General features: G+C 38.6%; 1 protein-coding gene across 13 annotated transcripts in view; it reads right to left on the bottom strand.

The window, feature by feature from the left end:
- The window catches only part of CADPS2 (calcium dependent secretion activator 2), a 371,478-nt gene that overhangs the window by 152,026 nt on the left and 204,249 nt on the right, over nt 1-15,203 (bottom strand). For all 13 annotated transcript variants that reach the window (XR_012087419.2, XR_012087420.2, XR_012087421.2 and 10 more), the window contains exons 10-11: nt 8,166-8,274; nt 6,943-7,143 (exon numbers count right to left, since the gene is read on the bottom strand). Coding sequence is in view for 10 of the 13 variants with exons in the window: in XM_020803108.3 (XP_020658767.3) it covers nt 6,943-7,143; nt 8,166-8,274 (310 nt within the window). In the remaining 3 variants the exon portion in view is untranslated. The remainder of the gene's footprint in view (nt 1-6,942; nt 7,144-8,165; nt 8,275-15,203) is intronic.

Genomic DNA, 15,203 nt, shown 5'->3' with positions numbered 1-15,203 from the left:
TTGTTTGTTTTGTATTATATTTGTTGTAACCGCCCAGAATAGTGCCTTGGCACTAACAGGAGTGGGATATAAATGGAAGATATAAATAAATAAATATTCCTTATAAGGCTCAGCCCAAAGGCATCCAAGTGCTGCTAGAGAGAAAAAGCAAATGAGTGGGCAAGGGGGAAGGGCTAGAGAAATAGGCCATGAATGGAAGACTAATGTTCAGGGAAAAGAGCAGAAATCATGTTGCGAGCTGCCTTGGGCCCCCTATGGGGAGAAAGGCAGCATATAAATAATTTAAACAAATAAGCGACAAAGTCACTTTGGGTCACCAATGTGACATTTTGCCTTATTGAGGCAGCAAACCAACAACCATAGTGGCTCAACTTTCTTTCGCGGCATACAAAACTTTTTTTAAACAATTTTTTATATAAGCATACAAGTACAAAACCCCAAACATCCAACAACTACAACAAAAATGCAAAAACAGAAAACCCATAAACAAACCCTCCCCCTTTTAAGGACAGAGATTCCAGCCTCATTTGGGTCTCAGATTTCCAGTGAGCACTGAAGAAAAAATAATATGCAAAGTTTTTCCCTAAACTTCTGTCTTTTTCTGGGCCCAAACAATATATTAACTTCCAGCTTTGTTTTACATAGTCTCTTGGTTGTTCTCGTAGTGATTCTGAAAGTGTGTCTAATTTTGCAATGTCCAACAACTTCTTTAGAAACTCCTCCATCGTAGGTATTTCTTCACTTTTTCATTTTTGGGCCCAGAGTAACCTAGCAGCTGTGAGTATATACATTAAACAATATTGTATTTTCTTATCAATAATTTCTGGCACAATATTCAGTAGTGCTATTTCAGGTTTAAAATTCAATTTTTGTTGAATAATTTCTTTTATTGTTTCCCACACCTGTGTCCAATATCTCTTGACTTTTTCACATGTCCACCACATATGATAATAAGTTCCTGTATTTTTTTTTTTTTTTACACTTCCAACAAACATTGCTGTTACCCTCTGATATTTTTGCCAACCTTACAGGGGTATAATGCTACCTATAAAACATTTTGAGAATATTTTCTCTTAAATTTACCGGCATAATCATTTTATGACACTCTTTCCACATCATTGTCGTCATCAATGTCAATATTGTGCTCAAAGTTCCTTGCCCACCAATAGAGGATGATTTGAAATTTTGGCAAGGAATAGTTAACTAGTACTGTAATGAAGGGAAGAAATTTAGAATAAATAAAAATATTGGGATAAAACAACAAAAAAGGTGGTATAGGTTTACCAAATTAAAAAATTATTATCTGGCTAACCAATTGAGGTTTATCGGGGAAATTATATATAATCCAGGAAGGCTAATTTGGTGGGAAATGGAATCATCAGAATTACAGGCAGATAAAGAAAAATATCTATTCAGTATAGTTAAGAAAGATAAAATAAGAGAAATTAATAGCCCATTCTTAAAGGCATTGCTAAACATATGGTATAAGTGTAAAAAGAATTTATGTTCATCATACTCCCCACTCGGATTAGTGGCGGAAATAGAAAAACTTCCTACCAATATGAAAGTGTATGCTTATCTATTTAAAGAAAAAAAGTGATTAGATTGAAAGACTGGTTGTATAAAATGAGATTGATAGATCAAATGAAACAAACTCTGCAGAACAGGAACATTTCATGGCTGAATTATATACAACTAGAAAGATGGACTAAGGAATGGGTAAATAAATATAATAAAGGTAGAGAATATACAAAGTTTGAATAATTTTTATTGTCATATGAGGACATTTGGTTGACTGACTCAGTAAAAGGTACTGTGAGTAAAATTTAAGGTAAAGGTAAAGGTTCCCCTTGACAATTTTTGTCCAGTTGTGTTCGACTCTAGGGGGTGGTGCTCATCCCCATTTCTAAGCCATAGAGCCAGCGTTTGTCCGGAGACAATCTTCCATGGTCACATGGCCAGTGCGACCTAGACACAGAACGCTGTTACCTTCCCACCGAGGTGATCCCTATTTATCTACTCGCATTTGCATGCTTTCGAACCGCTAGGTTGGCGGGAGCTGGGACAAGCAACGGGAGCTCACTCCATTGTGTGGTTTCGATCTTACGACTGCTGGTCTTCTGACCCTGCAGAACAGGCTTCTGCGGTTTAGCCCGCAGCGCCACCACGTCCCGTGAGTAAAATGTACTCACTTCTTGATTCAGAGTGGTCCTGACCCGACCAGATAGGTGGGATATAAATTAAATAAATAAATAAAAAATTAGAGGAAGAAGAAAGTGAGAAAGAAGGATTGAAAATAGTGTGAGAACAAAACATTGGAAAAAGAATAAATGAAGAATGGAGGAAGATATGGAAAATGAGGGTTTTAAGATTAATGTCAGTGAGAATAAGGGAAAAAAATTTAAAACTCATTTTAAGATGGTATTTAACACTTAAAATTAAATAAGATTAATGCAAATCATCCAAATGTCTGTTGGAAATGTGAGAAAGAAATTGGTACGTACTTTCATATGTGGTGGGAATGTAAAAAAGTGCAAAGATTTGAGAAACAAATTTTTAAAGAATTAAGCTATATATGTGGGGAAAAAAAGAATTTGATGCCGAGATTGCTTTGTTATCAATATATGAGAATGTGGAATATGACAAAACAACTAAAGAATCAATAACCAATTTATTAACAGCAGCTAGACTTATTATTGCTAGGCAATGGAAATTAAAAGTTGAATTGCAAATCAAAGAATGGTACAAGGAAATATGGAATATAGCAATAAATGATAAATTAACTTGTAATTTAAAGATTAAGAAAGGAGAGTTGAAAAAGAATAATTTTTATGAACTATGGGGTAGAGTTTTGGAATATTTGTTAATAAGAGGGAAAGGGAAAGTTCCAAATCAAGAATCAATGCAGGTGTGAAGAAGAAGAAGAAGAAGAAGAAGAAGAAGAAGAAGAAGAAGAAGAAGAAGAACAACAACAACAACAACAACAACAACAACAACAACAACAACATGGAAGAGGAAGAATATGGGTCCTACACATGGTGGTGGGGAACACAGTTAAATTGTATTTGAGTTTATATGTTATATGTTTTTGTTTAAGTTATAGTTATATAAAATTAAAAAATATTTGAAAAAAGTTACTTGCCCATTTTACCATCATCTCCTTCACCCTCTTGTCCTCCAAGTCACACTCCAATAGGTATATATACATTTTTAAATTATTTTCTTATCAGTATATATCCACAGTTTATCCACCTGGACTTCACCCTCAAAGAAGCCCACAATTTTATCTTTTTTATATCTCAATCCTAGTTTGTTCATTGACCACCAATCAGTGGCCACCCCTAATTCCTCTAGCTCTTGCTTATTTTTTTATATCCTGTTCTTTATTAAGTAATTCTTTATATGTAAGTAACGCCCTTTTCTGATTCAAGACTTTCAAAGTAAACGCTTTATAGGTGCTACCCATATTGGGATTTTCTTATAGGTTTGTGTTTGAAATTTTTGCCAGACTAAACATAAAGCCTTTCTTACAATATGTTCTACAAAATGTGATTGTTCTTTGTATTTCCCATACCACACATATGCATGCAAACTCATTCTTAAATCATGTCTCTCCAATTTCAGTAATATTTGGTTTTTGAGAGTTATCCACTCTTTTATCCACATCATAGCACAAGCCTTATAGTATAATAACCAATTCGGTAGTCCGGAACCCCCCTTTCTTTCAAGTCCTGTAATAGTCTGAGTTTTATTCTTGGTTTCTTAGTCTTCCATACAAATTTTGCTGTCAGGCGATCCAGGACCTTAAAATATTTAAAGTTTAATAATGTTGGCAGATTTTGAAATAAAAATAGTAGTTTTGGTAATATCATCATTTTTATCGTTGAGATTCTTCCCATCAGAGAGAATTGTAGCTTACTCCATTCTTCCAATTTTTTCTGGAAATACCAAACTTAAGAATTGTTATTGGGGGAAAAATCAAGGGAAAAACCCCTCTGCTATGTTTTAGCCTTTTTGCCCTGGATCTCTTTCTCTAAAAATCTTTCTTTGCCAAATTCTATAGCTCTAATATATTCCTCTTAATTTTAATCACAAACAATACTGTATAGGTGAGTGTCCCACCCATTTTAAAGGGTGCAAGTCCTACCTTTATCTTAGTTTACAATGATCCATGGAACTAAGTGATCTTTACTTTGAAATAAGCATGAATCGGATTGGGTTTTCTCGTTCTCTGAGGAAAATTCTCTGAGGCTACATCACTCCTATAGGATACCAACCAATCCAGGGCCTTGTTGAACCTTCAAAATCCTTGCTCCCACCATCCTGGCTGTTCTGACAACAGCCCTCATAACACTATTTGATAAGAAATTTCCTGGGTAATCTGCCAGAGAAAGGGTGTAGAAAGGGATATATACAAGAAGGAAACGGGGGGGGGGGGGGAACGACCCAAAACTGTTGTGTCCCCACATTATTGCTAACCTCTGAAGCATTCATGTTCAAGAGGCTCTTTTTTGGGAATCAATGAAAAAAAAAAACAAGAACAAAGCAAGAGCCTGTTTGATATTTTCTTTTTTTCATTCAAGGTAACATGAAAATCCCATCACAACACAGTACAAGCACAAGTGATGGGTTTGTCATATTAATACCCCTCCCCTCCATAGAGTGCAACAACAGACAGACACTTTATAATTTCCTGGAATAATTGTTATTGTTTGGATCTCATTATTTATGTGTTTATGGGTTGAGGTGGGTAATTGTGTGTGGTTTTTTTTAATTGTGTGGGTGTCTCTTCCTAATCGTTTTCTCCCCTAGGAAACTGGATTCTTGTCAAGGACTAAAAGCAATATATATCCCTTATACTTGCCTTTCCACAAGGAATGTTAAGTACAATTCAACACAAAACCCTTTCAGTTGCAGAAGTTGGAAAGTTACATTGGAAAAATAATTAATTATGGTTATAGTTCTGAGCTACCAGTATTTCATAACCATTATAATCAGCTTTCTAAATATGATTCTTTACCTTCCCATTTCCTCCTAGTAATGGAATAGGAACAATAATGGATTTTTTCAAAACAGTAAAGAGTCATGTGACACTTGTTAAAAATGAGCAGGTTTTAGTTGGCCTAAGCTTTTGTGGAATGCTATGAACTTATAGTAAAAACTTATCAGAAATAAAACTTGTTTTCTTTGAGGTGCCATAACTCTTTGTCATTTTTGCTATATCAGGCTAACACGTCTACTTCCTTGGAAAAAGAAAGTTGTAGTTGTTTTCTGAAGATGCATTTGAAAACCACATGCCATTCATCTTCGGTGCAGTTCTCCAGCAGTGGAAAGGTAGGGAGCTGGCTTCATCGCCTGCATGCCTTTTAAATGTATGCATTTCATTGTTCTTTGTCTTTTCCTTTGCCTTCTGTTTTTCGGTTTGCTTGGTTGAGGCTGGGGGTTCTTTTGCCTTCTGCTTTTTGGTTTACTTGGTTGAGGCTGGGGGAATTCAAATTTCTCCGGCATTTCCTGCCTTGGACTGCAATTCCCAGAAGCCTTCACCACCAGCTGTGCTGATTCCCAGTCTAGGGTCCCCCCAGGTGTTCTTGGACTGCAATTCCCAGAAGTCTTCACCAGCAGTTGGCCAGCACAAGAACCAGTCCAAGGACATCTGGGTGACCCAAGATTGGGAATCACTGATTTATACCCTCAGACTTGGGTTGCTTTATTATATGCCTGCCTGTGGAGTCATGAAGCTTGTATTTTGAATGCCTTTCTTTTGAATGTCTCCAGCAAAAATAAAACTGAAAGCAAAAGCGCCCAGCCTCTTAAGGAGCCATGATTCCTGCCCACCCCAGGATGAGTCCTTGTTCGGTTGAAATTGGGAGAGGGAATCTCCATATTCTCCAGCATGGGACTACTCTACATTCTCCTGTAGATCTGTATCTCTATGTGCCGCTTGAGCTCTCTTCTCGTGAGAAGAGGGCAATTTTCCTTTTGCAATGGGAAGGGAAGGGGGAGGGGAGGACTGCAGGATTAGAGAAAGAGAGAGACAGGCAGAGGGGAAGGAGGGAGGGAGGGAGGTGTGGCTCCTCGAGCAGCATTTTTCACTCAACACAGATGAGTGGGCAAGTGTATTTTTCAAGTCTCAAATATATATATCCTAAAGTTAATAATGTGATTGCTTACATCTTTATTATTACAATAGTGAACTAATCACAAATAACTAGATATATATAACTCTTTGGCTAAAATCCAGTTGTTAAGTCAGAATCAAGTCCATGGGACTTATGAACAAATTGGCTTAACAAATCCCCACTGATTCAATGGGCCTACTCTAACTACAACATACTACTTCATTTCAGCCCTTAATGCACTATTTAGTCTTTGTCCCTTTTCACATCCAGGCGCTTGTAGAGCACATGCACAAATAGCGTTCTCCTGCTTCAAACATGTAGGAGGGTGATGGAAAAGATGATAGAGAGCAATGGGCTTGGAGAACGTCCCTTTAATCATCTGAATTAGAGTGCCTGAACAGTCAGGCACTGAATAGTCAAAGAGAGAACACAGTATAAATGGCTGAATATGTTAAGTATGTATTGGATTCTGGGAGATACAGTCTTTAAAAAGTAACTTTTTCCATCTTCTAGCTGGTGATTGATGAGACTGGTTTAACCTTTAACCCGCTTTAACTAGCCACTGTAGCCTATGTATGGACACAGCAGAACTGTTTAGAAAAGTATAGGCCTGAACCAAAATAATAAAAATGAAGTTAACCTAGTGGAAGTGCTGAAAGAAACACATTCTTCCAAAATACAACTATCAATGGGAATGTATATCTAAATTTTAACATTATCTACAGAAAATGTTATTAAAGGCAACCCAACAGCAATAATGAACTACAGGTACATATCTTCATGGCTACTAATGAAACAAGTTGTCAGGAAAAATCATACTTACTCTGAGATGTATCAGTGTGGGTATTGCTTCCTTTTAGACTAATTTTCTGTGCTTGACTTGCAGGAATAGGCTTATAAGACTGTCCTGTTGCCCTATACATCGCTTGAACCCATAAGATTCTGTCTTGCTCATCATCGCTGGCAAATATCACTGTGTCACCTTCTTTTACTGCATTGAAGAACATCTGACCACCTTGGAGACCTGCAAAATCAGAAATAGCTATGGTCTGGTGAAGCAATTTTGCTAATGAGTGAGGATTTTCCACCCTGCCTCAGCATGGAAATCTTTTCAGTTCTTTTCTACAAACTTAAACGAAAACTCAGTGTGGGGGATGTTTACACTCAGACCAAAGCTAAAACAATATGAAAACCGTTTTCTCTTTTTCTGCTATTTCTACCTCTAGCCTCTTTTCTCTACTCTGTACAGATACTGAAAACAATGGTATATCATGCACGTGTGTTAGTAAGAGTGTTTGCTGGAGAACTGTGTTCCTTGTTGAAGGATTTTTTCCAGTTGACCAGCATTCCCTTGAAACCAAGCTTTTTGTGGCCATTCTTTGTACTGTGGGCTGTGAGGTTGAGGGATTTTGGGCACTTCAGATTTTTTGGACTACAACTCTTTCAATCTCTTGCCATCAACCAAGCTGAGTGGGGTTGAAGGCAATTGTGGTCTAAAATTCTCTAGAGGGACAAAACTTCTTCAACTCTGGTTTAGTTTTGGGATCTTCCTTACCAAAACAAAATGCTAGCACACAAGAAAGAATCCTGTTATAGCTGCTACAAATAAAAATGGGGGGGGGGATGAGCCTTTTCATCTATTAATTGTATAAAATGTTAAAATAATAGGGCAGTATTAATAAGAAACTGTTTAAAAAAATAAACCTTATGTATTGGAGTTTTTGTTTGCTTTTGAAGGAGGCAGGATTTAATCTGCTTGTAATAGGACGAAGAATGGAACAAAAAAAAATACAACAGCCTACACACTACTATAAGTATTTCTTTTTTTTTTTTTACTTCTTGTGGGATTTTGATAAACAAACATGTAATTGAATAATAGTAAGAATCCCTCTCTCCCAGACTTTCTAATAACACTGGCAACTTTCCTAGGTTTTTACTTTACACCTGACAGAAAATATATTTACTGTACTCTTTTCTTCACAGCTGCATGAAGCCATTTGCAAGAACATTTACATAACAGTAAATATCTGTTACACAACAGACTACCTGGATGGGGTCCTGTATAGTCCACAGTATATCCTTCAAGCTGCATTAGTTCCTGAGGTTCAGATTTCTTCTCTCTGTAACTGCACATAGCAAATGTATACTGGCTAACCTAAGGGGGCAAATGTTTCAGATCAGTGACATAACATCATTCTAAACTTCAGCCCTCATATTTGACTGGTAATATACAGCACCCAAGCTAAAAATGTTTCTTTTCACTAACATTTAACCCTGATTAATTCTGCCCGACTGCATAATCTGGTTTTGAGATGAGATGCAAAAGAAGACTGAGATCAAATTGAAAATGAGTTAATACAATGTACCAGCAAGAGAAGATAACAGAGACAATTCCTGCTAACGGTACTACCATGATTCTAGTATATGAGAAGGGTTGCCAGATACATGGGTACCAAAAGGAGGACACAGAAAGACCAAAAAAAAAAGAAAGAAAGAAAGAAAGAAAGAAAGAAAGAAAGAAAGAAAGAAAGAAAGAAAGAAAGAAAGAAAGAAAGAAAGAAAGAAAGAAAGAAAGAAAGAAAGAAAGAAAGAAAGAAAGAAAGAAAAAAGAAAAAAAGAACAGAGGAGGACATATTGAATGTTTTCATTTGAATAGTTTTGGATTAAACCTGCAATCAATACAATTTTATTACAATAGCAGCCAATAAATGTCTCTTAGTGAACTGACAAAGAAACAGTCATGTTAAAAAATAAAAATACATTTATGGAGGCTTTTTTTCAAAATACCAGAAAAACATTATTTAAACAGCCAATTGTATCTGAACCCACCCCGGCCTGGCTGTGGGATCCCCTGGCCACTTGCACTCTGCATAGGCTCAGAGGCAACCTTGTTAATCTGGACACCCAAACAAGGCTCCGGCGCAGGCAGGGGGAAAGCAGCGCCGGGCAAAGCTGAACGAGGCAGCCTCCCCTCTCCGGAAGGTCATAAGTTCAAGGTTGGGGAGTGTGGGAGTTGGAGTCCCCGAAAGGGACCTCGAACACACACAGTCCAGGCACTTGCCTTCCCATCAATGTGCTCGGGCACTGCTTGCTCCTGACTGGCTCAGCGGGTGGCGCTCTACTCGTGCTGCCTTTCTGGGCTCCACGTGGGCTGGGTGGGCATGGCGGATCACTGACCAGCTGCGGCAGCGGTGGAAGGGGGTGAGGGCTGCGCTTCGGCAGCACGTAAGCGGGGATGGTCAGGCCACATGGAAAGACAAGGGAAGGGGAGTCCTTCCATCAACATTAAAACATAAAATATACAAAAGCCTGACATTTTAAAGGTTTTTATCTTTGCCTGCTGGACAGATGACATTAGGCTTAAAGGAGGACCAGCCTGACGTTTGGCAACCCTATATATGAGGAAGCTTTTGAGGCCTAATTGGCAGCAGAAGCTGGAGCACAGCTTAGCTTGGCTTACTCCAGTGCAGCCTTATTTTGGCTGGCTGATTTTGGGGCCTATCTGGTGAGAGTAGTTGGGATGGTGGATTTGTCAAGACAAGCTTGTCTTATGGGACCCTGTATTGGACAGTCTATTGGCCAAGGCTACTCTCTGGTAGATGGCCACCATTTGTCCTGGGCTTGGAGTTTCTTTCTTTGGACATGCCTTAAGGGCTCTCTGTTAGTTTCCATGTCCAATTCAAGATGCTGGTATGACCTATACAGTCTTTAATACAGTGGTGCCTCACAAGATGAATGGCTCGCACAATGAAAAACTCACAAGACGAAAGTATCTTGCAAGTTTTTTGGTGACTCGCAAGAGGAAAAAAAATTTCGTCTTGCAAGGCGCAGTTTCCCATAGGAATGCATTGAAATTTAATTAATGTGTTCCTATGGGCAAAAAAACCTCAAAAGAAAGTCAGAACAAAGTCACTTACAGTACCAGGTACTGTAGACCAAGCCCTGCTCCTCACGGTGCCTTGGTAGCCCTAGAACAACTGGGCTCCATGTGACCAGAGTGCCGAACAGCTGAGAGGTGGCAGCCGGGAAGCCTCTGAAAGCAGTGCTTGTCGGGGGGCTGCCCCCTGTGGCCAGTGCCGCTTTCAGAGGTCCCCCAACAGTGCTCCCAGCACTGATGGGAGACCTCTGAAAATGGCGCTGGCTGTGGGGGGGGGTACCTCCCCATGGCAAGCACTGCTTTCAGAGGCTTTCCAGGGTTGCCCAGCACGTAAAAAGGCAGGGGAAAAGCAGCATTTCCCCCTGCCTTTTTCTGTGCTGGGCAAGCCCCAAGAAGCCTCTGAGACCCAGCGCTGAACAGCTGAGAGGCGGGGGGGGTGGGGAGCGGAGACTACCACAAAATGGCTGCTATCTCTCAGCTGTTCGGCACTCTGGTCACACAGAGTCCAGCTGTTCCGGGACTACCAAGGCACTGTGAGGAGCGGGGCTTGGTCTACAGTACCTGGTACTGTAAGTGACTTTGTTTTGACTTTTTTTGTTTCTGACTTTTTTCACCCATAGGAACGCATTAATTAAATTTCAATGCATTCCTATGGGAAACCGCACCACAGAAGACGAAAATTTTGCAAGACGACATGACTCGCCGAACGAATTAATTTTGTCTTGCAAGCCATCACTGTAGTTAGGATCTCATGATTTGCCTCTCTTACAAAACAGCTACCTGTTCCACCCATGGATATTAAAAACGGCGACACTGAAGCAGGCCCAAAGAGTAAATACAACAAACTGTGCTTGTGGTCCCTTCGTTTGGAATAAGCTCTCAATAGAAGCTTGTCAGGTACTTTCTCTCTCCATTTTTAAGAAATTTAGAAAAACTGTACTATTCAAATCTGCCTTTTAACTTCCTGAGATGCTCAAATCTGTTTTTAATTTGTTTTATTTTACTGACAGGGTTTTAGCTATTTTATGTATTTATTGTTGGGCATTTGTTGTGTTTTTAATGGAACTGCACACAGAGTGTGTATACTATGAAGCAGTATACAAGATGAAATAATAAATAAATAAAATCTACTTATTTATTTATTTATGATATTTTACCTCCCTCACTTCTCCCCAATGGCTTAGACATTAGTAACTTCCCAGAACTCATTTTAGTGCAGATGAACAAAAATGAGAAGCTTGTGAGAAGCTGCTTAACTTCTTTTTAAATGTAACTAATTTCTCATGATCCACACACTCAAAAGCTTTGCTATAGCCTATAAAGCAAAAAACTGATCTAAAAATATTTTGTGTGCTCCAGTAGCTGGTGGACACTGGCATTATAATTTCAAGTGCCTCTTCCTTTTTAGAATCCAACTTGAAGTTCAGACATTTCTTGTTCCATATAAGGTAAAAGGCTTTGTTGCAACACCTTGAGCATCACTTTGTTTGCACTGGAAATTAAAGCAATGGGTCCACTCCTTGGTATCTTGGTGATTGGAATGCATATTGAACTTTGCTAGTCTGTGAGCCATTGTTTGGTTTTCCATATTTCTTGGGATATTCTTGTTATGATTTTGACAGATTAAGACTCTGTGTCTCAAATAGTTCTATTGGTATTCTATTGCTTCCTGGTGATTTATTCCTTCTTATTGCTTTCAAAACAGCTCTCACTTTACTTTCTAGAACTACAGGTTATTTATCATAGGAATCCTCTTCAAAGGGGTGTGACATCCTTTTATCTCTTCTGTATGGGTCTTCAGTATACTGTTTCCACATTTGATCCTGGTCAGATAGCATGTTTCCCTGCTGGTCTTTCAGCATTCCTTATCTAGGATCAAATTTTTCTTTATTTTCTTGGATCTTTTGGAAGAAATCTCTTTTTTATTCCATTTTGTTGGCCTCTTCTGTTTCTTTGCACTGGCCTTTATGCTAGCTCTCTTTGTTTCTACGTGACAATCACTGAAAAGGTGCATTAAGGTTTCCTGCCCTATTTCTGTCACCTTTTAGTTTTGCTTCTTGTCTGTCCTTTATAATTTTAAGTATTTCTTCTGTCATCTATCTAGATTTTTCTTTTCTTTTTACCACAGGAGTTCTCTTTTTGCATTCTTCCCTAATAATATATCTGGCTTGAATCCACAGTTCTTCAGGTTCATGGTCAACTGAGTTTAGTCATGAAAATCTGTTCTTTATGTGAACTTTAAATTCATCATAAATGTTCCTTAAATTATATTTTGGCACTAGGGTTGTTTTTAGTGCTCTTGTTCAGCTTTTCCCTAATATTGAATATGAACAGATCATGATCAGTACCACAATTTGCTCTTGGTCTTGTTTTGGCAGACAGAGTAGAGCTTCTCCATCTCCTGCTTCCAATAAAAGTCTATTTGACTTCTATATTGGTCATCTAGCAGTGTCCACATGTACAGTTATCTGTTCACTTCATTGAAGCATATATTTGTGACTAACAGATTGTTGGCCTCACATAATTCCATGAGTTCTGCTTCATTTCTGACCCCTAGACAAAAATGTTCAACACCACCTGGTTCTCCTTTGACTTCTACCTTTATGCTCCAAGCCAGCTATGATTATAAGCATGTCTTGTTTTGGTATGTGATCCATTTCCTCCTGAATAATTTCATAGATGCTTTCAATTTCTTCTTCTTCAGCATCTGTAATTGGAGAATAGACCTGAATGATAGTTATGTTGATTCTCCCCCAGAAGTCTGATGGATATTATTCAGACATTACATTATAATCCCTAACTGCCTGTCCTACATCTTGCCTAGTATTAGAGCCACTCCATTTCTTGAATTTGCCATTTCCATACTAGAACAAATTGTAGTTGTGTAACTGAAAATGCTGATTCCTATCTATTTTAGTTCACCAACCCGGCAATGTTTCTAAAGCAAGCCTATACCGACCCTGCAATGTTTGTAAAGCAAGTTTCCAGTTTACCTTGATTCATACTTCTCATGTTCCATGCGCCAATTGTATGTGTTTTGAAGCATTGGACTTTCCTTTCACCTTGGACACGTTAGCCACTAGATACCTCTTCTGCTTTAATCTAGTTGCATCATTAGTGACAGAGCTATTCATACATGTCCTTTGTTCTGCTTCAGTAGTTGATTGAATGCTTTCCAATCTGGGAGTCTCATTTTCCAGCACTGTCTTTTATTTCATTTTGGTCAGTCTCTCCATAGGCTTTTCAAGGTAAGAAAAGGTCAGCTATGGTTTACCATTACCTTCTTCTGCAAAATACTGGCACAAGTTTTAAGTGTCACTGCCGTAGCTGCCCTCCAGAAGTTTCTCTGCCTCCATCACTACTGGAACTGTCCATTCTCTTCTGATGATGTGACCATTACTCCTGAAGAAATTGGATGCATCTTAATCTGGTGCCTCATCTGCGAACATTCCACTTTGGGTAAACTGCTATGAATCCAGATTTGTAATAAATTCTAGCTTCCTGATGGCATTGGTTTTGGCTTCTCTCTCTGTCTCTCATACACACACACACACACACACACCACATTGAGATGTGCATCCAAGAAGGAGATTTCAGCCATTGTGTACATTTACTGAATGTTCAATGGTAATAATTTAATGTGTGTACCAATTGTGCTGCTGTTAAAGGTTAACTGTGAAGACAAACATAGACAAGATGAGAATCATGGATGCCCCCTTGAAGAGTTTCCTTGAAGGACAAAGGTGGAATAGAAATAAAAAATTTAAAAGAATCTTGACGTGTAAATACTTGAAACATTTCTTTGTACCACCCCCACCACCCCCGTTTATATATTTTCATTCGTGACTGGCACTTAAAGAGTTGAATACGGAAGTACAGTTTTTCATTATTCTGACAGGAAGTTATTAAAATTAGGAGGGAGCAAGAGAAGCATCTACATCTGCTCACTTACTGTTTTTTAAATATTTTTAAAGACATTATGATTATTTTGCAAGCTACATTATTTTGAATGGACAAAGAGAGGGAATGAAAAGGAGTGTGTGAGGTGCAAGAAGACATTCAGAGAGCAGCAGAGACCAAGAGAAAGGTGGGGGGAGAGAGACAGGACTGGCCCTTCCAGCTTTTGGATCTATCCCAACCCTCCACTGGCACATGGCCAACAGTTTACCTCAGTGGTAATAAGGCCCTAGAGAAAAAAAAAGCCTTGTTACTAAAAGAATATGGTAAGACTTGCACTTCAGTCTATGACAGCATCTATAACCCATCTCAGGCTCTATTATGCCTTGATATTTGGCTGTAAAATACATATTCTTCTAATCTGTTGACCAGCCTGTAGAAGGAGTTACCTCATGGCGTTCCCAGTAAGGAAGAAGAATGTAAGTAGGAAATGGCCAGAGTTCTACTTTGTCTACCTACTGAGAAAACAACACTTTAAAATTGTAGGTCTCATGTTCGTCCAACACAAAGCATTTGCTTTTATAATCAGATATAAGAAGTAACCCGGGTCAATTGAACAATTTGATGCTAACTGATATCTGATGTCTGGAAAATGAAGGAGTAGCAAAATACATTTTTGTCTGCATTATTTCTTAAAGTTCCACATGGTCTAATCGGACCAGAAAGTAAGATAGCAGAATGCAAAAAATATAGGCTGCAGGTGGGGGATGCTGGCATGAGGAATGGGATGCATCTGTACATACAGGTGGAGAGAGAGCAGGGTGGAGAAAAAGATATATATTTCCCATGGGAAGGACTGTCCTTTTCCAGAGACATTCCCTAGAACCAGAATGCAGAAAGCAAGCAGATGGAAAATAAAACAGTTGGTGAGAGAATGAGTTATTAGGTAGGGAAAAGAGAAAGAATGAGCTAGCTTCAGTTCTGTACATCTTGAAATATATTGGAAAAGCCATAGTTGGCTGAACGGCTGGCTATTATCTTACACACTGTCATTATCCATGGCTAAAAATGGCATCAACCATGATATGACAAGGGTGTTGCAAAACATTTTTGTTTCATTTTATTTCAGTAATTACTATGCACAAGGGTGCCCATGGTTATTTGAAAGGCATATCAGTATAAGCTGAAAACACACTAAGAAGATATATTGATGAATCACTTAAGACTGCGATGACCAAAAGAGACATGCATAAATACTTGAGACTGCAGGCATTTTTTTATTGATCTGTGTCTGCCAGAAACTCCAGGAA

This window comes from Pogona vitticeps, chromosome 5, assembly GCF_051106095.1.
Source record: "Pogona vitticeps strain Pit_001003342236 chromosome 5, PviZW2.1, whole genome shotgun sequence".
NCBI lineage: Eukaryota > Metazoa > Chordata > Lepidosauria > Squamata > Agamidae > Pogona > Pogona vitticeps.
This window is presented reverse-complemented; position numbering and strand designations above follow the sequence as displayed.